Genomic DNA, 27,393 nt, shown 5'->3' with positions numbered 1-27,393 from the left:
ACGAGGCTACGGAGTGGGAGTCCCCTTGAATATGCTTGAGAACGAAGCAACACAAAAGGAATGGGAGTTGCTGAAAAAATTCTAAGTCCAAACCAACTACCCTGTTGGTGGCTACGCGGTCACAAAGTGGGAGTGCAATGGACTCCGCCCTGGAGCATGACGCATACTCGGCATAGTACATACAAGTAGCGCTGAGAATGTTTATTGAGGTCAATCAGCCGTGACCTCGTAGCCGGCTACGAGGTGGATAGATCGAGTGGCGGGGTATTCTGCAATTGTGCCGACTTTTGGGTAGACAGTCATATTTGAATGAATGTATTTGGTACTTTTTGGTAGGCTACTCACAAATTTACTCAGACTGGGACCGTCATGACCGTGAGTGCATAAAAACGTGCAAAATTACTACTGACGTTTTTTTACTCACCATTAGGCAGGCTAATTAATGCCCACACAACACATACATTAAAATGATATAGTTGCAAGCATGTCACCTGCGAAATTTGAGACCTTAAATCCAATTTTAAGGCAAGTTTTTGGCAGTTCAAAAACCATGCATCAACGTCAATCCCCATGCTCTGGAAATGTGTGTTTGATTCCCAATGTATTCTGGGTAGGTGTATGGAATGTCAGACAAGTCGACCGTTGAGACAACTCGACTCGGGACAAGTCGGCTGTTGAGACAACTCGACTCGGGACAACTCGACCGTTGAGACAGCTAACGTGCACGGCACGTGCACGGTACGGCCACGCGGTTGACCGGAGATGCGCGCACAGGCCCGGCAAATTCGAACGATGTGCAAGGACAATCATGCTGTGCTATATCGGCTCTGCTCTATTATGTGTCATAACTCCCAAACGGCGATCAGCCGCCGTCAAAATCCCCGGTACTATCCCCTAAACTAGGCCCAAAAACATGCGAGGCGACTTGTCTCAACGGTCGACTTGTCTTTCCATTTATCGCACATACGGTCGAGTTGTCTCAACGGTCGAGTTGTCTCAACGGGTGACTTGTCCCGAGTCGAGTTGTCTCAACGGTCGTCTTGTCTGACCCCCGGTGTATGTAGAGCCTTGCAGCTAACTTGTTTTTTATTCGATGGCCAAATGAACATAGCGCCCTCTGTTAAAAAATGAAACATTTTGCATTCACTCAGATCAACAAGAGGGCGCTGTTTTATCTACACGATAATAATGTTATAGCTGAGGAGTCTTTTTGCACAATGCATTGCAGTACACATCAACGTGATGTCTCACGTATGGATTTCGATAGCCCGACTGCGTCTTGCCGTACAGTACTATCGCAAGCTCTGTAGTACGGCCAGACGCCCAATGCTTCCACAGAGGCTGAATTTTTTTGGCCGCTGATGTAGCGATTTTGCTACAGATTTCGATCGAGATTATCTTTTCATCCAGGACACAAATTTCCAAAGTTAAGGTTCTTAGTCGTAGAGCAACTCATACCTTTTCGAAAAAACGTTCTTTTGTCTCAATATTTTCATCCATCTGGCCAAAAGCCGACTTTTCAGTCATCTTCCACAAATATCGTCCCGAAAATGCTCCCCCTTGCGATTTCAAAATGGCGGCCGCGCTGTAATGTATGCATTATGCGAGTGCGCTTGGGCAAGGTAATGAATATGCATCATAGTTTATGACGTTTGTCGGACACTCGGCGCGGCTGGCCATACAAACACGAGGTCATGAACTAAATAATGCATATTCATTATCTTGCCCAAGCGCGCTCGCATAATGCATACATTACAGCGCGGCCGCCATTTTGAAATCGCATGGGGGAGCATTTTCGGGACGATGTTTGTGGAAGATGATGACTGAAAAGTCGGCTTTTGGCCAGATGGATGAAAATATTGAGACAAAAGAACGTTTTTTCGAAAAGGTATGAGTTGCTCTACGACTAAGAACCTTAACTTTGGAATTTGTGTCCTGGATGAAAAGATAATCTTGATCGAAATCTGTAGCAAAATCGCTACATCAGCGGCCAAAAAAATTCAGTCTCTGTGGAAGCATTGGGCGTCTGGCCGTACTACAGAGCTTGCGATAGTACTGTACGGCCAGACGCAGTCGGGCTAGGATTTCGATAACTCTCTGCAAAATTAGAATTAAAAGCTGAATTTTTGGTGATGCAATGCTCACAACAGCAACTTTGCGAGGCAGAAGTTTGGGGGATTATTGAAGAAACTGTAGTGAGTAAGAAGCTTGCAAATTTGATTCACACTGGTTTTATTATGCAGCACAAACTTTTGCACGATATGGATACCTTAAGTTTTGGGACTCTCATACACAGTATTGAGAGTCCCAAATTTTGGACTAAAATTTACTGTGCTGTTTGGGCCTTGCGATTCAGCGCGCCATGCATGCTCAGACTCATGGTACATGATCGCACGGTACATTGCGTGGTGATTGCCATCTTTATTTTTGGGAAGCTTGTTGTCGCCGTTCTGTCATCATCATTTTACCCCCAAATTTCCCTTAAAAAATCAAAAGCCTGCCCTCTATCTATGACATTACTTCTGGAATCAGCCTCCGCTTCTTTACATTCTTTACATACTGAGTAACCTACATGTACACAAACTAAATAGGTCAAGTTTGTCCCAACTCTGCCAAAAATGACCCACAAAAATTCCCCGTTTTGCTCTGACACATATCCAAGACGACAGCAATCTATCAATCAGTCAAGACCCCGTACATGTAGTTGCATGGGTAATGTTGTCCCTGGTCTTTATAGTATCTTTTCCCCTTAGATGTTAGAAAATGGGTTTTTTTAAACCAATTTCAAGACCAGGTTTTACAGTGACATCATTTGTTACTTTTTGTAAAAGTGTTATTGGATTAAGGAAGTAAAGGGAAATATAAGATTTCAAATAAACACTTTGAATAATAGTCCAATGTTTTCAATCACAATACTGTTTTTTTTTTCAAATTTCTCTGGTTATTATTATGTCAGTGTGTGTACATGTACAAATTACCACTACTCCAATGGAACAACTCATAAACTTGCAAATCATAGTCACATGTAGCACAACAATACTTGTCCCTTTCTTTGTTGTTTAGCATAAGCTTGAATGGGAGTTACGCCAACGTGAGGAAGAAATCGCTGAGCTCCAGAAGGCCCTGAGTGACATGCAGGTTTATCTCTTCCAGGAGAGAGATCATGTCTTAAGGCTCTTTGCTGAAAATGACCGCCTGAAGATACAAGAACTGGAAGATAGAAAAAGGTGCGTGGGATTGTCTGATGAAGATGTTTTAAGTCTTGACTAAGGCTCTCAGCTAATGTTCTGCACTGCATGGATCATAGTGATTAGCTGATCTGGATTAGTGTGTTGAGCTTGTCACGGGTGTTGGTCACTTTGCTGAATTACCACTTCGCCGAATAACCACTTAGCCAAATGGCATCAGGTCAACTCGGACCCAAACCAAGTCGGACCCATGCCAAGTCGGACCCACGCCAACTCGGACCCACTACCAACTCGGACCCACTACCAACTCGGACCCAAGACCAACTCGGACCCACTACCAACTCGGACCCAAGCACGACCAACTCAGACCCAACAATGACTTAATCATTAGTTTCAGAGATTATATTTATACATGTAGGTCATCTTAATAGTGCTTATATAGTGAAGATATTCGGTAATTATATTGGTCAGAATGGGGCTTTTAGTTTTGTTGTTTGATTATACTACATTGATTTTGCACTCTTATTACTCATTCACATGAAGAAATGGATATGTGCAATGTTTTCCTTTTTCATCTGCTTTTTGTGGGTGTGTGCCAAATAATCAGTGTTGTAGGTCTCGAGACCGGTCTCGAGACCACTTTTTGCTGGTCTTGGTCTCGGTCTCGGAAGCTGTGGTCTCGGTCTTGGTCTCGGTCTTGGTCCCCTTTAGCCCCATAAATGTGGCCTATTTACTGGACTGCCTCCGTAAACATAGGCCACACATCCACATGTACAAAAATCGTGTCGACGGAGCCAAATTTTGATTTTCACATTTAGGCTTAGTTTGTAGGGTTTTTTTGCTTTAGAAGTATACTCACCCTCTTTATAGGCTAATCAGAAAGTGCTGCCTTTTTCAGATGTATATTTTTCGTGAAATTTCCAGATTCATTTTTACACGTTTGTGTATCAAAATTTCAAAATGAAATTTCACAAAAATTAGACATCTGAAAAAGGCAGCACTTTCTGATTAGCCTGTAAAGAGGGTGAGTATGCTTCTAAAGCAAAAAAAACCTACAAACTAAGCCTAAATGTGAAAATCAAGATTTTTGTACATGTGGATGTGTGGCCTATGTTTACGGAGGCAGTCCAGTAAATAGGCCACATTTATGGGGCTAGGTCCCCTTTGGTCTCGATATTTTGGCTCGTCTCGGGTTGAGACCGGCAATATGTAGCTTTTACAGCTTGATCGATTACTTTTTGTTTACTTCGTTCAGTACAATTAATAGTTAAAACATTTGCTAGCCCGTAGATCAAGCTTGTTATATATCGCGGTCGGTTTGGACTTGACAGCACGTTGGAAAGTCTCCAAAGTACATGTAAAGCTGCAGCAGTTCCAGTCACTGAACGATTTGGAACAAGTTCGGCATTTATCTGTTGAGTCGGGCACATAAAGCAAAGTATAAACTTCTAACAATTTATACAATAAGGGTCAACCATTTTTGGGGATTGTGTAGTTTAGCCCACCCCTGTGGGCGTAATCACTTGCATTTTGTATTCTGATAATAAATGAGGTGCTTCAAATTAGTTATATATTTTCGACCCCACACAATGATCTCTTTAATTTGGGACAGTATTTTGAAGAAAAAGTAAATATTTCAACCTGATTTTCCAGCATTGAACTCACACACTCTTACCAGTTACCACTCACTGTTGCCATGAGAGTGTATGATGAGACCCCATTTTCTGGCTGCTCAGTTTGAAGTACCCCATTATTCCTCAAAAATTAAAATCCCGTTCAGAAAAAAATTAAAAATCCATATCTGGCACATACTGGCTACCACCTCACAACTTGTGGGTCTACATGTACAAGTCCACATTCTATGACAGAAATTTAAAAATTGATTCAACATTTTCTAGCTCCCATTTTTTAAAATCAAGTACATGTACACAAGTCTTGTTAGAAGTTAAGTCCTATATTTATTTAAGGAAAAAAAGAGGCACAATGTAAAATTAAAATTGCATCTTTAAATATCCGTTAGAAGTCATAGCTGAAACCAAGGGGTGACTGTGGAGTTTAGGATCCGAGTTCCTATAACAGATGAAACATCTACCTTTAACTTTTACTTTTGTCAAGATTGGGTGCAGCCCATTATATTTCTTAAGTATAACTACTTTTTGCTCAAGTAACGTGTCATGTATCAATTTGTCAACACTGCCACTGGTCAAAATTTTGGTCTGTAATCTTTGTGAATAGAAAGGTTACAAGTTTCAACTATAATAACGTGTCTTGTTTTTTTATTTCGACTATTGTTATTTATTATCAGCGGTCTTGGTCTCGGTCTCGGTCTCGGACCATATTGGTCTCCGCCTTGAAGGGGCTGGTCTCGGTCTCGGTCTCGGACTATGCGGTCTCAACTACAACCCTGCAAATAATATAAACCAAATTAAATCACACTCAATGAAGGATTTCAATATGTCACAAAAATGTTGTTCAGTGAGGAAGTTATTAATTTGAAATACATGTAGACCTTTCATTTCATGTAATTGTTAGTTTGTTTAATTTTTTTTTTTTTTTACGAATCTGTTTAACTTTTTATACTTTTTTGATTAACTTTTTTCCCCCATGGAACATCATAGTCGAACATACAGACAGCTAATGTACCTGTAAGGCCTTGAAGGATAATCTTCCCAGAGCTCCAATACTCCTTTTTGATGATTGACATTTCATAATTGTAGGGTATTTAATAAGTTGATCTTTTTTTTAGTTCACATGCTGGCTTTGAGTTTTGTGGGTTTTTTAACGAATCTGTGTAACTTACTTTTTTGATTAACCTTTTTTGTTCAATATGGAACCTTCGTTTTTCTTGCAGTGTATGCAATGGTGTTTATGTGGTTTTTTTTGTTAAATACATATACAAATGTACATGTAGAAATTAGAATAGACTTTGTTTTATACTTTATTTATTTTATTGAATGACTTATAATGTTTACTTATATTTATTGAATTAATCGTGTCATGTTTGAAAGTGTTTATGTTTCAATGTCATACTTTCCAATTTTATTTTTCTATGAAGATCTGTTTTGAATTTATGTGGTTTGAATTAAAAATGAAATGAATTGCTGTTAAATTGAGCAAGATGGCGTGAACGATGTCAAATATGAAAATGAATAATTGGTTAAACTTTAATTTTAAATTTTACTTTTGGTTAAAGCGCAATATGTTTCAATGGAAACAAATAATAAAAATAAATAATTAATTACACTTTTAAAGCGCATTTCAAAAAAGCATTTCAATGCGCTTTACGACGACAAACTGCTGCAATACAGATATTTTACCTGACAACTACAATGAAAATTTATACTTAAAAGCATCACTGTATTAACAGATGATAAGTGGACAAACTTTATGAAATTGTCAAATAATTGTAAAAGTCCGAGTTGGTCATGCATGGGTCTGAGTTGGTAGTGGGTCCGAGTTGGTTGTGGATCCGAGTTGGTAGTGGGTCCGATTGAGTTGGCGTGGGTCCGAGTTGGTAGTGGGTCCGAGTTGGCCTGGGTCCGAGTTGGCTTGGGTCCGACTTGGTTTGGGTCCGAGTTGGATCGAAACCAGCCAAATTACCACTTAGCCAAATTACTGCTTTGCCCAATTACCACTTCGCCGAAAGTATTTGCTAACACATTATGCTCGCATGCACAAACTCATGGTAATTATAACAGCTGACTGGTACTTAATATTAAGTGGTTTTCATACTTGTTGTGTCTTCTATTACTAGGTTTATGTGACATTGTCCTCTCAATTCACTTTGAAAGTGCAGAAGTGGAATTTATAAAATATATTAATCATTGACTGTCCGTACACGGTGACCATGTTTTTGGTCGCACACAGTTAATTCTGAAACTTTTTTTTTTTCTTTTTAAATCTTCATCCCCTTCAGTACTGTTTCAAGTTGACTATAGAATGAAAAAAGTTGAATCTCATATGGGTTTGGATAGGAAGGGGTAAAACAACCCCAAGTTTTTCATGTAGCTCGTTTTTATGGCTCCATACATACATGTACGTGTCTGTAGGCATTTCTTTATGGTGTAAATCAAGGACACACACATGCAACATCATCAGTGAATTGTAAATGGAAGACGAGTTTGATTAGAAAACGTGTACTAAACCAATGAGAGCAGATGCAAAAATGTTCAGAGTATAAACAAAGGAAAGGGAAGAGAAACATTAGAAAATCCTTGATTTACACCATAACAAACTTGTTAGTACGTGCGTTTGCGTGCAATTCGGCGAAGTGGTCATTCAGCGAAGTGGTAATTCGACGGAGTGGCAAGTAGGCGAAGTGGTTATTCGGTGAAGTAGCAAATCGTTGAAGTGGTTGTCGACAAAGAGGTTGGTTGGCAAAGCGACTGCAAAAACCTTGTCACAATAGCAGTGCTACTGCCTGTCCTGAGGCTGAATTGAATCCATGTACATGTACCTGTAATCTGTATGTTGTGCAGATGGATGGTGACTGTTTATACTTAAAAACATCACTGTATTAACAGATGATAAGTGGACAAACTTTATGAAATTGTCAAATAATTGTAAACGCTGTCAAATGATTGTAAAAGATGAGTCCGAGTTGGTCATGCATGGGTCCGAGTTGGTAGTGGGTCCGAGTTGGTTGTGGATCCGAGTTGGTAGTGGGTCCGATTGAGTTGGCGTGGGTCCGAGTTGGTAGTGGGTCCGAGTTGGCCTGGGTCCGAGTTGGCTTGGGTCCGACTTGGTTTGGGTCCGAGTTGGATCGAAACCAGCCAAATTACCACTTAGCCAAATTACTGCTTTGCCCAATTACCACTTCGCCGAAAGTATTTGCTAACACATTATGCTCGCATGCACAAACTCATGGTAATTATAACAGCTGACTGGTACTTAATATTAAGTGGTTTTCATACTTGTTGTGTCTTCTTTTACTAGGTTTATGTGACATTGTCCTCTCAATTCACTTTGAAAGTGAAGAAGTGGAATTTATAAAATATATTAATCATTGACTGTCCGTACACGGTGACCATGTTTTTGGTCGCACACAGTTAATTCTCAGAAACTTTTTTTTTTTTTCTTTTTAAATCTTCATCCCCTTCAGTACTGTTTCAAGTTGACTATAGAATGAAAAAAGTTGAATCTCATATGGGTTTGGATAGGAAGGGGTAAAACAACCCCAAGTTTTTCATGTAGCTCATTTTTATGGCTCCATACATACATGTACGTGTCTGTAGGCATTTCTTTATGGTGTAAATCAAGGACACACACATGCAACGTCATCAATGAATTGTAAATGGAAGACGAGTTCGATTAGAAAACGTGTACTAAACCAATGAGAGCAGATGCAAAAATGTTCAGAGTATAAACAAAGGAAAGGGAAGAGAAACATTAGAAAATCCTTGATTTACACCATAACAAACTTGTTAGTACGTGCGTTTGCGTGCAATTCGGCGAAGTGGTCATTCAGCGAAGTGGTAATTCGACGGAGTGGCAAGTAGGCGAAGTGGTTATTCGGTGAAGTAGCAAATCGTTGAAGTGGTTGTCGACAAAGAGGTTGGTTGGCAAAGCGACTGCAAAAACCTTGTCACAATAGCAGTGCTACTGCCTGTCCTGAGGCTGAATTGAATCCATGTACATGTATATATACATTGTACCTGTAATCTGTATGTTGTGCAGATGGATGGTGACTGTTGGGGAGGATTCTTTGATTGGCAATGACGGACTGACAACCTTGCGGGCAGAGTACAGGTCATTGTTTGCAGGGCTGGGTAGAGCTTCAAGTTCTCTCTAGGTGTGCTTCACAAAACAGGTCTCTATTAATGTTGTGCATTTTTCCAATAATTTAGTCTTTGAATATTGGAACTTGAATTTGAACAAAAAAATCATCCAATGACATTGAAATAATTTGGAATGTATCGATATAGATTTTGAGCTAGCTGACAACCTGGCATTTGGCAGATATTGAAGATCCACATTAGGGCTTACATTCCTCATGAAAACTCTCAAACCATCTGCGTAAAGTGTGGCGTTTGACTAAACAAATCAAATCTCTCAACTTAAACTCATAAAATCACATCATGGACGTTTTTTGTCATTGCTCACATTAAAAAAACAATTCAATTTGATAAAATGCTATTCGGATATTCGGTGGATGATCAAATATTTGGATATTCGGTATATTTTGCACAACCCTTGTCTAGACTAAGCAATTGCAATTTGTTCCACACTAGTGCAAAAGTATGTTTAGAGATGATGCATTCATGAACATGTATGAATGTTGGTGCTGCTTTAATACCCCACATGTACAATCAGTTACACGTATAATGTGATATGGAAGTAAACAAACCCTGTTAGTTTGGATTTACCAAAGGTGTACTAACTTGAACTTTTCCAATGATTTGATTTGTACTTGACAGAATCCAGCATCTGTTATCATTATCAAGCCCATCAGGTCCTGAAGTGACATACTTCCACAAAGAACCATCAACGCGGGCAATTGTCACACAGAAACACCCACAAAAGAGACATCCACATGCAGGTCAGTGTGTAACACCGCACTGGCAACTCTACCAACGGGGCTGCAGACTCATATTTGTCAATGTCCTTGGCCAAAATTTGTTAATCAATTCCCTCGCCCATCCATGGGCAATTCTACAGAATTATAAACCTGAATGCCAACAATTCTTAATGGCCAAAATGCCACAAAAGAAATATACATATCAATTTGAAGCATATTATCTGTATTTTATTGACATGTAGTTTATTTAAAAGGGAAGATACAACATCATTGCAAACATCAAAAAACGAAATGATCAAATTATGACGAAATATATTACTGGACTGTCAGTGAATGACAGTCTAAAGCATCCTGTAAAATTCATATTTAGTCATTCCGCATTTTCTTTGCAATCAATTACGCATCTGTGTAGGGGTACAAGCCTGCTAGACTGATTCTCTGACCTAACTTCCTCAAAGTGTACAAAGTGCTACGTCTCATCTTACGTCTCATGTCACCAGACCACAAGAACATGGTTGGATTTCTTAGATTTTCTGGCATTTCCGAACCCAAAACGTGAAATAGGTCAGTTTAAAGGGAAGATACAACATTGGCAAATATTACAAAACGATATGAACAAAGTATCACTAAATACCTTAGTGGATTGTTAGGGGATGACAGCCTAAAGCATCCTGTAAAATCGTGGCTCCTGGTGTGCTGACATTTAAAAAAAAAAATGGTATTTTTCCAACGCTGGTCGGCCGACCAGCAATGGAGAAAACTGTTTTTTTTTTTAAAACTACTCCTAATTTTTCATAATTAGTTATTCTGTGTTTTCTGTGCAATTGATTACACACCTTTGAAGGGGTACAAGCCTACTAGACTGCCTCTCTGATCTTACAATCCCCCAAAGTCTATAAATTCTCCGTTTCATCTTAAATGGGGTCTGTGAACCAGACTACAAGAACATGAATGGTTTTCTTGGTTTTTCCAACATCTACAAGCCCAAAACGTGAAACAAGTCATTTTAACAATATTTGCTAAAACATACTAATCCTCCAAATCCATTTATTTCTGATTATTGCAGCAAAAGCAAATGTTGTACATGCCCTTTAACAATATTTTTTATAGCACACTAATCCCCCAGATGCACTTATTTTGAACATTGCAGCAAAAGCAAATGTTGTACATTCCCTAACAAGTTCAACAGTTTGGCTGTTACTTGTAAATGGAAAATCAATTGATGACAATACAAAAAATTGATTTGTCTGAGTACGTCCGGTGTTTTGAGCCAATTTCTACTACAGCAACAAAGTTGGATGAATAATTTCTTCTTTGACTCATCAAAGTAACTAGTGACTAACTGATATGTTTTATCAGAATTAAAATCTACCCCGTGATTATAACTACAATTACATACACTGTTGAATTGCCCAAAATGTACGTCTGACACTGCGGAACTGCCCCCATTTAAACATTATTAAGAGTAAACCTAGTCAAGTTCCCTTGTATTGGGTATTTTAAGTGTCAACAGTTCTTCAAGTTGTCCTAAATGTCTCATCCTTTTCCAAACAAGCAAACAACTCAAGGAATGCCATGGATAAGCCAGTTCGGTATTTCAACTGCTTATGTGCACAACGATATGGGTCACCGGTCATTCGGGATAGTAGAACGATCAAAGGCGCATGAATGCGGGTGCGCGACGCTTGTGTGTAAATTACCACCAGAGTGGTCGTGCGCGTAACATCGCCTAACATCGTGTCAGCAATGTTATCCCAAATGACCTCAGGTCATTGAAATACAGAACTGGTTTATTACAATGAATTACAGTCGGGCATTAGAAGACTTTTGACCCAACTTTGAACATTGCATTTTATTCTGGCAAACAATTATATATCTGCACACACTGTCCATCAGATTTCAAAGGTATATGAAGGTGTAACCTGTAATTTCCAAGACGTCTCATGTTTTCTTCTTACTTGCCTGTCTGGTTTTTTTTTCCAGAGGGTGAAATATTGGGGTTTAAAAGCCAGAGTGCCAAGCAGACCACAGAACAACAGAACACGGAGGAATGCACAACACAGAGTTACTGCTAACACAAAAGGTAGGTAGAGATTACATACCGGTATGGTTGAGGCAAAGGGTGGTTGATAAAACATTGCAAAGCCAACACTCCTCAGATCTCATACCAACCATATCAGGCCCATTTTTAGTATTTGTGGGTCAGATAAACTAGTGGATCATAGTATTAATACAATGTATGTCAAATCAGGTTTTGCCCTTCATTGATGTATAAACACTGAATACTCAGTGTGTTACCTCCTGAGTAAAAGTTGGAAAAAATCACTCTGTTGGGACTCGAACCCACAACCTCCTGCTTTCTAGTGCAGATGTTTTACCACTTGACCACTGAGCTAATGGGATCGGTTGGCTGGCTCGAATCTGATGTATTGGTACATGGCAGCGGGCATCGCATTAACTATTTATAAGGTCTATGGGATTTTAATTTTTTTTAAGCATTAATATGGTTAAGGTTTGTGACTCATGATCAGAGGGTCAGGGGTCCGAATCTAGTTGCCGGTTATATGTGTGTCCTTGGGCAAGCCACTTCACCCCCACTTGCCTCTCTCCACCCAGGAGTATAAATAGGTACCGATATTAGCTGGGAAGTAACCTGCAATGGACTGGCATCCTATCCAGGGGGGATAAAAAAATATCCTCGGTCGTTTCATGCCTTTGAAACCGGAGATGTATTGGCTAATGACAGACTTTACTTACTTTCATAGTATTAATAGTAAATATATATATCTGTTGCAGCTTTTGGTAGGTGTGTTGATAATTCCTTGATCAGCTGATGAAATTACCTGTAGTTACTCCCCTGAGAAGTGAGTTTGGCAAAAAAGCCGCCTCATCATACCATGAACTTTCCAAGATTAGTTACATACGTTATCCCAGTAAAGTTGCTTCAATCACGATAATTGATCAGATCATCTCCAAAATGGTGGTTTCTTTTGTCCGAGTCTGTACCAGCAGGTTGATCCTGTTACCATCCATCAATATTTTCCAATCCTCATTTCAGTCCAACAGCGCCCAGCCCAAAGCTGTCTATCCTGATTCAGACCAGCAGCAGGCAGAGCCAGAGAGTCTGTTGCTACAGATTGAAGCTCTACAATCTCAGATGAAGGAACAAGCTGAGCTATCTAGAGAGCGGACGGAAGCCTTGCTGGAGGATCGTAGGGTCAGGATGGAAGAGATGCAGACTGTGATTGAGAGAGATCGCTCCAAGATTCACTCCCTCAATGAAAAGTAGGAACTCCCTTCATTGATTCCTTATAATCTTAAATGAACTTGACAAAGGTGCCCAGTGGCATAGCTAATGATAGGGGAGGAGGATGAGGGGCATGGACCCCTCTGCTCAAAGACTGCCTCCTACTAGAAACTGAGGTCCCTTTAGGGCCCTCCAGCAACTTGGACCCCAGTTACATCCTTGAAGGTACCAATAAAGATAAATGCACATGTGTGCAGTTTGGACAACGGGCAGGGGTTTCAAATAGATTATATTACCTGGTGTTTGTGTTGTTGCATGAATTGGCAAAACATTTCTAAATATGTGGAGTGCCCTGGCCTCATGGTCTGGAGCATTGAACTCGTTGTCTGTGGGTAATTCTACAGGTTGTGGGTTCGAGTCCAGCCTGGGGTTATGGTGCATGTTCCCTTTGGCAAGACACTTTGTCACTCATTGCTTCGCCCCACCCAGGAGTAAATGGGTACCTGTGAGAACAGAGATCGCAATTGTGATTGATTTTAGCTACCTTGCGTCGAAATGACTACACCGAGCTGTATGGGCTTTATTCAGGAGTCGACTATATTAAATTGAAAGCGAGGTAAAATCTTCATATTTGGAACTTGCAAAGAGAAATTAAAGCAGTGACATAAAATTAATTACAAATTAATACCAGTCTGCTTTAATGAAAATTTAAATTTGTTGTTAAACATACCCTAATGTTTTTAAGCCACATTTAAAATAAAAATTGAAAGTGAGGCTAGAATGCAAAAATAGTCTGGCACCATCCTATTCAATAGTTTATAAAATACTGTCAGGGAACATGACTAAAATGACTTCCTCGTGAATAAAAATCCATATTCCACAGGAAGCTGAGATTGTATTTGCAATGTTTCATTGGCCCAATGATCAGGGGTAATAATAATGTAAAGCACTTTGATCTTAGTTATTTTAGAAACCACAGTCTTTCCACACTAGTATATTGGCAACACATCTTGCCAAAATAACATGGAGGCATATGCAGTGTGTGCTTGCTGAAATTACATGAGTCAATTGACTAATAAAACCAAATTAGGTTTTGTCCATCACCGATGTATAAACACTGTATTCTCAGTGTGTTTCCTCCCGAGTGAAAGTTGGAAAAAAATCACTCCGGTGGGACTCGAACCCACGACCTCCTGCTTTCTATTGCAGATGTCTTACCATCTTATGAATAGTTAATGTAGTACCCGCTGCTATGTACATCAGATTCGAACCAGCCAACTGATCCCGTTAGCTCGGTGGTCAAGTGGTAAGACATCTGCACTAGAAAGCAGGAGGTCATGGGTTCGACCGGAGTGATTTTTTTCAACTTTAGGGAATGACAGCCTAAAGCATCCTGTAAAATCGTGGCTCCTGGTGTGCTGACATTTTTTAAAAAAAATGGTATTTTTCCAACGCTGGTCGGCCGACCAGCAATGTCTGGTTTTTTTTTTCCAGAGGGTGAAATATTGGGTTTAAAAGCCGAAGTGCCAAGCAGACCACAGAACAACAGAACACGGAGGAATGCACAACACAGAGTTACTGCTAACACAAAAGGTAGGTAGAGATTACATACCGGTATGGTTGAGGCAAAGGGTGGTTGATAAAACATTGCAAAGCCAACACTCCTCAGATCTCATACCAACCATATCAGGCCCATTTTTAGTATTTGTTGGTCAGATAAACTAGTGGATCATAGTATTAATACAATGTATGTCAAATCAGGTTTTGCCCTTCATTGATGTATAAACACTGAATACTCAGTGTGTTACCTCCTGAGTAAAAGTTGGAAAAAATCACTCGGTTGGGACTCGAACCCACAACCTCCTGCTTTCTAGTGCAGATGTTTTACCACTTGACCACTGAGCTAATGGGATCGGTTGGCTGGCTCGAATCTGATGTATTGGTACATGGCAGCGGGCATCGCATTAACTATTTATAAGGTCTATGGGATTTTAATTTTTTTTAAGCATTAATATGGTTAAGGTTTGTGACTCATGATCAGAGGGTCAGGGGTCCGAATCTAGTTGCCGGTTATATGTGTGTCCTTGGGCAAGCCACTTCACCCCCACTTGCCTCTCTCCACCCAGGAGTATAAATAGGTACCGATATTAGCTGGGAAGTAACCTGCAATGGACTGGCATCCTATCCAGGGGGGATAAAAAAATATCCTCGGTCGTTTCATGCCTTTGAAACCGGAGATGTATTGGCTAATGACAGACTTTACTTACTTTCATAGTATTAATAGTAAATATATATATCTGTTGCAGCTTTTGGTAGGTGTGTTGATAATTCCTTGATCAGCTGATGAAATTACCTGTAGTTACTCCCCTGAGAAGTGAGTTTAGTTACATACGTTATCCCAGTAAAGTTGCTTCAATCACGATAATTGATCAGATCATCTCCAAAAGGGTGGTTTCTTTTGTCCGAGTCTGTACCAGCAGGTTGATCCTGTTACCATCCATCAATATTTTCCAATCCTCATTTCAGTCCAACAGCGCCCAGCCCAAAGCTGTCCATCCTGATTCAGACCAGCAGCAGGCAGAGCCAGAGAGTCTGTTGCTACAGATTGAAGCTCTACAATCTCAGATGAAGGAACAAGCTGAGCTATCTAGAGAGCAGACGGAAGCCTTGCTGGAGGATCGTAGGGTCAGGATGGAAGAGATGCAGACTGTGATTGAGAGAGATCGCTCCAAGATTCACTCCCTCAATGAAAAGTAGGAACTCCCTTCATTGATTCCTTATAATCTTAAATGAACTTGACAAAGGTGCCCAGTGGCATAGCTAATGATAGGGGAGGAGGATGAGGGGCATGGACCCCTCTGCTCAAAGACTGCCTCCTACTAGAAACTGAGGTCCCTTTAGGGCCCTCCAGCAACTTGGACCCCAGTTACATCCTTGAAGGTACCAATAAAGATAAATGCACATGTGTGCAGTTTGGACAACGGGCAGGGGTTTCAAATAGATTATATTACCTGGTGTTTGTGTTGTTGCATGAATTGGCAAAACATTTCTAAATATGTGGAGTGCCCTGGCCTCATGGTCTGGAGCATTGAACTCGTTGTCTGCGGGTAATTCTACAGGTTGTGGGTTCGAGTCCAGCCTGGGGTTATGGTGCATGTTCCCTTTGGCAAGACACTTTGTCACTCATTGCTTCGCCCCACCCAGGAGTAAATGGGTACCTGTGAGAACAGAGATCGCAATTGTGATTGATTTTAGCTACCTTGCGTCGAAATGACTACACCGAGCTGTATGGGCTTTATTCAGGAGTCGACTATATTAAATTGAAAGCGAGGTAAAATCTTCATATTTGGAACTTGCAAAGAGAAATTAAAGCAGTGACATAAAATTAATTACAAATTAATACCAGTCTGCTTTAATGAAAATTTAAATTTGTTGTTAAACATACCCTAATGTTTTTAAGCCACATTTAAAATAAAAATTGAAAGTGAGGCTAGAATGCAAAAATAGTCTGGCACCATCCTATTCAATAGTTTATAAAATACTGTCAGGGAACATGACTAAAATGACTTCCTCGTGAATAAAAATCCATATTCCACAGGAAGCTGAGATTGTATTTGCAATGTTTCATTGGCCCAATGATCAGGGGTAATAATAATGTAAAGCACTTTGATCTTAGTTATTTTAGAAACCACAGTCTTTCCACACTAGTATATTGGCAACACATCTTGCCAAAATAACATGGAGGCATATGCAGTGTGTGCTTGCTGAAATTACATGAGTCAATTGACTAATAAAACCAAATTAGGTTTTGTCCATCACCGATGTATAAACACTGTATTCTCAGTGTGTTTCCTCCCGAGTGAAAGTTGGAAAAAAATCACTCCGGTGGGACTCGAACCCACGACCTCCTGCTTTCTATTGCAGATGTCTTACCATCTTATGAATAGTTAATGTAGTACCCGCTGCTATGTACATCAGATTCGAACCAGCCAACTGATCCCGTTAGCTCGGTGGTCAAGTGGTAAGACATCTGCACTAGAAAGCAGGAGGTCATGGGTTCGACCGGAGTGATTTTTTTCAACTTTAGGGAATGACAGCCTAAAGCATCCTGTAAAATCGTGGCTCCTGGTGTGCTGACATTTTAAAAAAAAATGGTATTTTTCCAACGCTGGTCGGCCGACCAGCAATGTCTGGTTTTTTTTTTCCAGAGGGTGAAATATTGGGTTTAAAAGCCGAAGTGCCAAGCAGACCACAGAACAACAGAACACGGAGGAATGCACAACACAGAGTTACTGCTAACACAAAAGGTAGGTAGAGATTACATACCGGTATGGTTGAGGCAAAGGGTGGTTGATAAAACATTGCAAAGCCAACACTCCTCAGATCTCATACCAACCATATCAGGCCCATTTTTAGTATTTGTTGGTCAGATAAACTAGTGGATCATAGTATTAATACAATGTATGTCAAATCAGGTTTTGCCCTTCATTGATGTATAAACACTGAATACTCAGTGTGTTACCTCCTGAGTAAAAGTTGGAAAAAATCACTCGGTTGGGACTCGAACCCACAACCTCCTGCTTTCTAGTGCAGATGTTTTACCACTTGACCACTGAGCTAATGGGATCGGTTGGCTGGCTCGAATCTGATGTATTGGTACATGGCAGCGGGCATCGCATTAACTATTTATAAGGTCTATGGGATTTTAAGTTTTTTTTAAGCATTAATATGGTTAAGGTTTGTGACTCATGATCAGAGGGTCAGGGGTCCGAATCTAGTTGCCGGTTATATGTGTGTCCTTGGGCAAGCCACTTCACCCCCACTTGCCTCTCTCCACCCAGGAGTATAAATAGGTACCGATATTAGCTGGGAAGTAACCTGCAATGGACTGGCATCCTATCCAGGGGGGATAAAAAAATATCCTCGGTCGTTTCATGCCTTTGAAACCGGAGATGTATTGGCTAATGACAGACTTTACTTACTTTCATAGTATTAATAGTAAATATATATATCTGTTGCAGCTTTTGGTAGGTGTGTTGATAATTCCTTGATCAGCTGATGAAATTACCTGTAGTTACTCCCCTGAGAAGTGAGTTTAGTTACATACGTTATCCCAGTAAAGTTGCTTCAATCACGATAATTGATCAGATCATCTCCAAAAGGGTGGTTTCTTTTGTCCGAGTCTGTACCAGCAGGTTGATCCTGTTACCATCCATCAATATTTTCCAATCCTCATTTCAGTCCAACAGCGCCCAGCCCAAAGCTGTCCATCCTGATTCAGACCAGCAGCAGGCAGAGCCAGAGAGTCTGTTGCTACAGATTGAAGCTCTACAATCTCAGATGAAGGAACAAGCTGAGCTATCTAGAGAGCAGACGGAAGCCTTGCTGGAGGATCGTAGGGTCAGGATGGAAGAGATGCAGACTGTGATTGAGAGAGATCGCTCCAAGATTCACTCCCTCAATGAAAAGTAGGAACTCCCTTCATTGATTCCTTATAATCTTAAATGAACTTGACAAAGGTGCCCAGTGGCATAGCTAATGATAGGGGAGGAGGATGAGGGGCATGGACCCCTCTGCTCAAAGACTGCCTCCTACTAGAAACTGAGGTCCCTTTAGGGCCCTCCAGCAACTTGGACCCCAGTTACATCCTTGAAGGTACCAATAAAGATAAATGCACATGTGTGCAGTTTGGACAACGGGCAGGGGTTTCAAATAGATTATATTACCTGGTGTTTGTGTTGTTGCATGAATTGGCAAAACATTTCTAAATATGTGGAGTGCCCTGGCCTCATGGTCTGGAGCATTGAACTCGTTGTCTGCGGGTAATTCTACAGGTTGTGGGTTCGAGTCCAGCCTGGGGTTATGGTGCATGTTCCCTTTGGCAAGACACTTTGTCACTCATTGCTTCGCCCCACCCAGGAGTAAATGGGTACCTGTGAGAACAGAGATCGCAATTGTGATTGATTTTAGCTACCTTGCGTCGAAATGACTACACCGAGCTGTATGGGCTTTATTCAGGAGTCGACTATATTAAATTGAAAGCGAGGTAAAATCTTCATATTTGGAACTTGCAAAGAGAAATTAAAGCAGTGACATAAAATTAATTACAAATTAATACCAGTCTGCTTTAATGAAAATTTAAATTTGTTGTTAAACATACCCTAATGTTTTTAAGCCACATTTAAAATAAAAATTGAAAGTGAGGCTAGAATGCAAAAATAGTCTGGCACCATCCTATTCAATAGTTTATAAAATACTGTCAGGGAACATGACTAAAATGACTTCCTCGTGAATAAAAATCCATATTCCACAGGAAGCTGAGATTGTATTTGCAATGTTTCATTGGCCCAATGATCAGGGGTAATAATAATGTAAAGCACTTTGATCTTAGTTATTTTAGAAACCACAGTCTTTCCACACTAGTATATTGGCAACACATCTTGCCAAAATAACATGGAGGCATATGCAGTGTGTGCTTGCTGAAATTACATGAGTCAATTGACTAATAAAACCAAATTAGGTTTTGTCCATCACCGATGTATAAACACTGTATTCTCAGTGTGTTTCCTCCCGAGTGAAAGTTGGAAAAAAATCACTCCGGTGGGACTCGAACCCACGACCTCCTGCTTTCTATTGCAGATGTCTTACCATCTTATGAATAGTTAATGTAGTACCCGCTGCTATGTACATCAGATTCGAACCAGCCAACTGATCCCGTTAGCTCGGTGGTCAAGTGGTAAGACATCTGCACTAGAAAGCAGGAGGGTCATGGGTTTGACCGGAGTGATTTTTTTCAACTTTCACTCGGGAGGTAACACAGAGAGTATACAGTGTTTATATGTCGGTGAAGGGCAAAACCTAATTTGATTTACATCACCCCGACGCAAAATGAAATGAAATCTTATGAATGACTAATAAGACACTTACCGTTCTTTAAACAAAAGTAGAATGTGTATCCTTTATTCAGCTACCTTGTTCAACCATCATACATCACTTGTCATGGACATTCTTCTGTTAATAGGTTACATCGTACACAGCAGATGTTGTATGACAGCACTAAGGACTATCTAGAGCTGAAGTATGAAGGACGATCTCAGGAGCGAGTCTGGATGGCAGAGAAGGACCGTCTACTACAGGAGCTGGATCGATGTAAGGAACAACTAGATGTCTCCAAAGATGACGTCTTAGTCATCTCAGATCATGCACTGGAAGAGAGACAAACACAGAACTTGGAAATTGAGGTGGGCATTATAGAGAAGCTTCCTGCACAAAGAAATCATTTCAAGTTAAATACAATACAATAATGATCATTTTCAAGCAAATTCGTTTGAATTGCTTTAAAAAAAGAACTAACTTTTCCATTCAGAAATCATTTTTTTTTCAAAAGTTAGCAAAACAAAAGAATCTTGTTACAAAGTCACAACTGAATGGCCCCCTCAAAAGCTGCAATCAAACTATTGGGGTAATCGCACATAAGGAGCATTTTGGACTTTGGCAGATCTACTTTATTCAGTGTTGTACAAATGATACTGAATGATTGCAACGTGGTGGTTTTAGTCTGACGATCTCTTCCATGCAAAATCTTGAGGAAGGCGAGGAGAGCATAGAAGACAAATTTCACCGGCAGTTGTTGTACGAAAAAGACGGCAGGCCTAATGCCAAACTTTTTCCAGTTCCACCTACCATGCGTTAGTGGACTTGTTGTCTTGGACTTTTTCCTTGACTTTCTCCGTGTCTCAAGTAAGATGTGAATTTCTTTAATTACGAGTCAGAAACTCCAACCCTAATTCGGGCTTTTTAATCTTATGGAAACACTGAACATTTTTCACATCGTAAAATTTCATTTGGATCTACATGTACATGTAAAAGAAAAAAAGGAGGCGATGTCCAGAAATTGAACACGAAGTTTATTGTACATATAGTACGTATGTGTACTTGCGGCGCAGCCCAGATTTCGGACACAGAATTTTGGCCGGCCTATTTTCAGATTTTTTCCCCATAGGCCAGTTTCATCCCTGTATGGTCTGTGACTTGAAACATAGATGAGTTTGTGAACAGAACGGGACAAAAAAAACACAGAACCGGGCCTGCGGATCTCGATTTCAAATAAAAGTTGCTGAATCATGTTGCTGAATCATGTTTTGAATTGGGCCTGAATTGAGACACATTCTCATTGAGCCGATTGCAGCTACGCGGTGTCATGCACTGATACGATGAATTAAGGCAACTGCGCGCACGTTTGCATCGTGTCAACGCTTGTGCGTGCTTCGCCAAATAAAAAAGCGAACTACTAACAGAAATTTCCAACGATGCGTCTGAAGACCTTCTTTTGTTGATTTCTTCAAAACGACAGCATGTCAGAAAGAATAATTTCAGAGAGAATTTAGTACTGTCAACCAACCAAGTATGTTTTTCAACGATAATTACATCAGTTACTTTTTGGATAGCTGCAAATGATGGACTGTAGCTTAAAATGACTAGAGACTTAACTTACTGTACAGAATGTACACTGCTGGGTGCGTCCATTTTTGTGCACAAACCTATGGAGAGCTCAGAATTTTTTACTGCTTTTGGGCAATTCCACGGTAACGGAAGGACGTTTTCGCTCATTAAACAAAATTTCAAATGTGCCTATCACAGCCACTGTTATTAGTTACAGCAAGCAAATGTCACAATGGTATTGCTATAATGCTACCTTCAATTTCCACACTTTTGGGGGGCATGCATACCTCTCGTTAATGAATTATGAATATTAATGAGGTCGGTAACGGAAGGACGGTAAAACGGACGAGGGTTTTCCAACTTACACGCGTTTTGCATAAACTCTGTGAATTTTATGGGGCAATTATATTTCAAAGGTAGGAAATGGAATCCCTGCGGCTTTATCTATACTATACCACCTTTCATTTGACTTTAAGTGTTTCGGTGATATAATTACAATGTCTTAAGTGGATTATAATTTGGTAGCGGAAGGACGGTAACGGAAGGACAAAAGGTTTACTCAATTATAGCATGAATAAAATGTGAATTTACACTAATTATACAAGTGAAATAAATTGCTGAAATGTGTAACTGAATGTGAAATCAACAATATGCAGACCTGGCATAAATAATTATACCCAAGAAACTATTGAGATAAAGATAGAAGCCTGCTAATTAATGATAACAAATGAAAAATGAAAACAACCAAAAACACATAATTCACGAACACAAGACAACTACAGAAATGGACTTCAAACCCATCACCTTAATCCTTAAAAGTTTTAAATACACAGTATTTGAGCACTTGAGTATATTGGTTACATGTTCACCAACAACTTTTAATAATAACACCAGTAGGTTCAGTGGTTTACCTAAAGGGTGGGGGGGGGGGGGGCAGGGGCGACCAGCTTACATGTACATTAAAAACATCTACAGGTAGAACTGATGGCTTCAGAATCATTGTGCTTTAAAAAATGTTTTAGGTGTTGCTTTTAATTGAACTCTAAATTCAGTGTTTGAAATCAAATTTTAATGATTTAGAGTATTAACAATAATTATCTTATAAACATCCAGCCTGAAGTTGTTAACTTAATTTGTCAAAAATTGCACCTCACATGTCTTACACATGTAAATTGTATGAAAGTGCCCAATAGCACTGGTACTTTCTGCCATCTCATTTTTTACTTAATTTGCTTCTGGAATGGCTTCACAGAAATTGTATCTTTCTCTATTGTCCATGAATGGTGATAGCAGCAACTTAATGATTTGATTTTCTGCAACAACTCCATACATGTATGAGTACCGGTACATTGTCATACATGTACATTGTACATGTACATGTTATACATATGCCTGTGCCATCCTTTGTAATGAACACCTTGCCCTGCTCATACCAGCTTTGTGAAGGTGGGTCACATGAATGTCCTTTCAATGCGCATTATACATGCATGTAGTTGCAGTGATTTTCATTTTTCAAACATGAGCACAAATGTCGTTACATTTGATAAAAATAACATTTGTCCTTCCGTTACCGTCCTTCCGTTACCAATTTGGTAACGGAAGGACGGGATTTAATTAATTGTAATTAAAAAACGATACGTACAGCAGTGTCAGTTATAATGTCATATTGAAGGCCTACCTAAACTTGCTTTGCACAATAACTTTCATTGCATTCATACTGCAAGTTTTGAAAATAAATTAAAAATATGTATTTTTTCGGTAACGGAAGGACATTTTCGAAGGCTGAAATATTAGAAGTCACTGAAGCGAAACAAATTACGCAAAACGTAAAAAAAAAGGTCCAGTCAGTTTTTCATGACCTATACTTTCTCATGACAGAAACTGATGGCATGAGTACATATTTGTGTGTGTGTATTGGTAGAATACTGTCATATCACTATTTATCACATTTTTAGGATTAAAACAGGATTATTATGTAATCCTATTTTGTTGGTACCAAAATGTATCAAAAATAGAATTCCGACTTCAAATTCCCTTCAGTGGATTGTTCTGATTGCTATCGAAAAGTGAACAAAATAAACTCTGATATTCAAACAGTACCAACTGCTCATGCAAAGTTTAAGCCATTTCTGATCTATTGCCGAAACCTGTTTCTAGTACCATTCATTCTTGTGGTTATTTATCCACAGGATAAGACGGAAAAGCTTGCTAAGCGTTTACACCTGATGAACCAGCGGTATGAGGCCATGGAGAAGCGACGGAATCTGGAGATAGAAGGTTTCAAGAATGATACCCGAATCTTGAGAAACCAACTCAAGGATGTTGAGAAGCAACTCTACAAGGTGGAGTATTGTCTGTTCATGTCAGTCATGTTGTTAGTTTGCATTTGTCCGTTGCTGTTTTCTACTTTCCTATGTTGGTCAGCTATAGTGCAGTTCATGCAGATCGTGGTGCGGACACTGCGAACAAGTACCCCAAAGGCTGGGTCATGCTTAGCCCCATATGTGGCCATTTTACTGGACTACCTCCATAAATAAAGGCCACACTTCCACCATGTACAAAAACATGTCGAACTTTTATATTTGTTTTATATAACTGACACATAGATCCTTGTCATTTGATATTTGAACTTTTATTTCAATATAAAATTGGTTGAAAATGTATTTTTCTCTTCCAAACCACCCCTTCACGAAAATGTTTGAACCCAACGCTGGCTACGTGCAATGCTAAACGCGCACACCAGCATGCATTTGCATACAACTGCGTCATGGAACAAGAATGATCCTAACTGTTCAATAGTATTTCCCATTCCCCATAGGCGAATGGGACTTTTTGAGCCCCGGCGTGAATGGGAGCAATAACGAATGCCACATGATGTGAGTTCCACCAATCAAATGACAACGATCTGTATGTCGATTATATAAAGTAAAATGGTGCATTCCATGAAACGTGCTCTTGACTAAATCAAGAAGCAGATTCTGTTAGTGAGATGTTATGTCATCTTAGTCCATAATGATGTTGTCACTGAAATCAAGATTGCAAGGACATCATTGCAGGGATGTAGTCGAGTCCATCACTAGTCCCTGCAAGTCCACCACAAGTCCTCCAACACCAATTTAACTCACAAGCTATTCAAATGAGCTTTGACAAAGGCATCCAGTGTATCTTGTGCCTGGACTTGTGATGGACTCACGAATTACTTGTGTCTGGACTTGTGGTGGACTTGTGAATGGAATCAACTACATCCCTAGCCCTGGATCATTGTCAGTGCTTTGTAATGTAAACCCTTCTTGTTTTGTTGCCATGCTGAACAGGTGACAGTGGGTGTTGGGGAAGATGGTGATATGTTCATGCTGCATAATATTCATCAGACAGCTAAGAGATCAAAGAAGATGCAGAGTGAGCTACATCAACTCAAGGCTCTGATCTATGGCGTGGAAACAGACCTCAGGAATCTCTAGTAATACACACAATCACCCCTCACTGTGTCTCCACATTTGATCAAATGACTTATAACTTTGGGAAGCCTCATTCTCTGTTTGAAGATGCATAGGATCTTGTGATATTTGTGCCTTTTGGGTTTTTTTTTTTTGAAGCAAAAACAAAATTGCTCCAAATCTTAAGTTAGATCCATAACAACTTACCTGTTGAAGTTATAGCTGAGTGGATACTGTACATCTTGAGAATACAGGGAAACCTTATCAAACTTTCAATCAAATTGGACATAGGACTTCGTTGCTATTGTCTTTCCCACCAAGGCCTATGCATAAACATTTTATTGTGCCAAGTGAATAGAAAAAGTGAACCTTTTTGCCACCCTGGGTCAAAAATCTGATATTCACAAGAACAGTGCATGTATGTCTGATGTTATTAATAATTGACTTGTCTGACAACTTAAGATTAGAAACAGTTGGAGGAGATCCTATAAATCCACCGATGCTAGCATGCTGATAGTTCAGCTGCTGTATTCGCTGTTCTTGTGAACGATTTCAAACATTTAGAGAAAAAGGCTCCTTTTTGTTCATGTGCTACGTGAGAACTGATGTCACTTTGTCACTTTAGTACGAATGGCCGGTTGTTCTGCGTAGAATAGTAACAGTACTAACATAACAATGCCCACATGTACAGTTACTTTGGTTACTTAAAACTGGAGAGAGTTTGTTGTATTTGTTATCTCACAGGAACCTTGACATGAAAAGGCTCCATTATATTGTGGGGGCAATGTATACTGCCAAAATAGTCAATGTTTTGAAATTGAATCTGTTTAAAATGGAGGCAATAACTACTGAAATTGCATGCCAGTATGTTCAGATGTTATTGAAGTAATGCTTGTGCAGCTCACATATGGGTTTACTGCGCACAGCAAAGACTTCTCAAATGCGATACTTTGGGTACACTATGGTAAGGCCCAAGGAGGACACAAAGTGGACATCGCTTTTCTGCTGTCAGAAGAGCAGATAACAGAAGTATGGCCATTTTCCGACAATACATTTTTCATTTTGTAACTTTGTGATGTGGAAGCTCTTTAAGGGGGAACGCCTAAAAAACCCTGTTAACCTACACTCAAAGAAAAATGAAACGGTGCTTATTTTTCTCAGAAGCACCGTTTCATTTTCCTTTTAACCAAAAGCAGAATACAAATGGTAGTTACCAAAGGTTCGTTTTGCTTTTCTGGTTCTAAGAAATGAGAAAAGCAAAAAACAAAAATATACATTTTGGGTAGCACAAAAGCAGGAAATGGAAACGTCAGAAACGGTTTGATCTGATTTTTGAACAAGAGAAAAGCAGATGTCCACTTTTTCTCCCTCCAGCAAGGGAGGAAAAGCAAAATCTGCATTTCAGGTAGCATAAAAGCACTACAGTGGATTTTATTAAACAGTAAATTCTGCATTTATGGTAGCACAAAGGCGGGAAAGCAGAACAAAATGAACCATTCAAAAAATACTCAATCTGCTATTCTGACAGCAGAAACGCAGATGTCCACGTTTTGTCCTCGATGACTACATGAACAGTCCTGTTCATTTCAGAATGGTAAATAGTGCCCTCTTCTCACCATCTAGTTTGCAAGTTGTCCTTCAATACCCATTTGTTGTTCCAAACATTTGTGTCAAGCTTGTTATTCCAATTAACTATGCACAAAAAGTACATGTATTGGGGTCATGTCCTGCATGTTGTTCTAATGTAGGAGAGATGTACAAAGTAGTGTATGCAATGAAGTCACATGTATTCTACCATACAATCTTATATTGGTGTCCAATATCAATAGGTCTCATTCAAATGACGTCATTTCCTACAGACCAGCCACATGCATCAACATTTTGAGCATCAACTGAATAACGCACATCGGCTGTGTCGTATTTCAAACACATTTCAAGCAAGAAGCGCGTGTGTTTGGAACATTTTTAACACTGCGCAATGCGTGCTTGATTGCGTAAAATAAGCAATCAAGAGATGACCGTCATTGAGTGAGCCCTATTGATATGCTTGGCAGTAAGGATTGAACAGAGAGATTATTTTATGCAACTGTTAATATCTTTTGGAATTTTTGCAGTGAAATACTTTTTAAAATAAGTTGGCTATTTTAAGGACTTTATTTTTATGGTGAAGGATTTTGGAATTAAATGTAGAATATTAAAAGGATCTATGCAAGCTTTCAGAACAAATTTGTGATTGGCATTCAAGCGCTTTATTTTGTGTGTTCCATGAGTGTGAGTGGGTTTAACAATTCATCTTCCAGCACACTTCATGCACAGTTACGTGCACGCTGTCGTCACGTTTCAGCTTTCATCTACCACATACGTACGTGCAGCAAGCGTCTTGCGTTGTGTGGTGCAGTGTGGCCCATTATGGGATAATAACACTGTTGTTGCCATCAGGCATGCAATTTTTCCTTGGATCTGCTGATTTCCTTCTTTCTTTTCTTCTCATGAATGCCATTACAATTTTTGAAAAATACTGTACAAAGGCTTGTGTGGTTTGGAATTTCCTCCTTTTCTTGT

At 39.7% G+C, this 27,393-nt stretch overlaps 2 protein-coding genes across 2 annotated transcripts; both read left to right on the top strand.

The window, feature by feature from the left end:
- Positions 1–223: 223 nt before the first annotated feature.
- LOC119721848 (coiled-coil domain-containing protein 77-like) lies at positions 224–14,538 on the top strand (the record flags this gene model as incomplete). Its single annotated transcript, XM_038191793.1, has 4 exons — positions 224–375; positions 3,064–3,227; positions 9,605–9,726; positions 14,447–14,538. Coding segments are annotated over exons 1-4 (384 nt in total), but the record flags the coding sequence as incomplete, so codon positions are not given.
- Positions 14,539–15,520: 982 nt separating this feature from the next.
- On the top strand, positions 15,521–27,057 carry LOC119721849 (coiled-coil domain-containing protein 77-like; the record flags this gene model as incomplete). Its single annotated transcript, XM_038191794.1, has 4 exons — positions 15,521–15,705; positions 19,974–20,193; positions 23,584–23,736; positions 24,709–27,057. Coding segments are annotated over 4 exons (705 nt in total), but the record flags the coding sequence as incomplete, so codon positions are not given.
- Positions 27,058–27,393: the final 336 nt, after the last annotated feature.

This window comes from Patiria miniata, unplaced genomic scaffold (genome assembly GCF_015706575.1).
Source record: "Patiria miniata isolate m_02_andy unplaced genomic scaffold, ASM1570657v1 HiC_scaffold_14, whole genome shotgun sequence".
Lineage (NCBI taxonomy): Eukaryota > Metazoa > Echinodermata > Asteroidea > Valvatida > Asterinidae > Patiria > Patiria miniata.
This window is presented reverse-complemented; position numbering and strand designations above follow the sequence as displayed.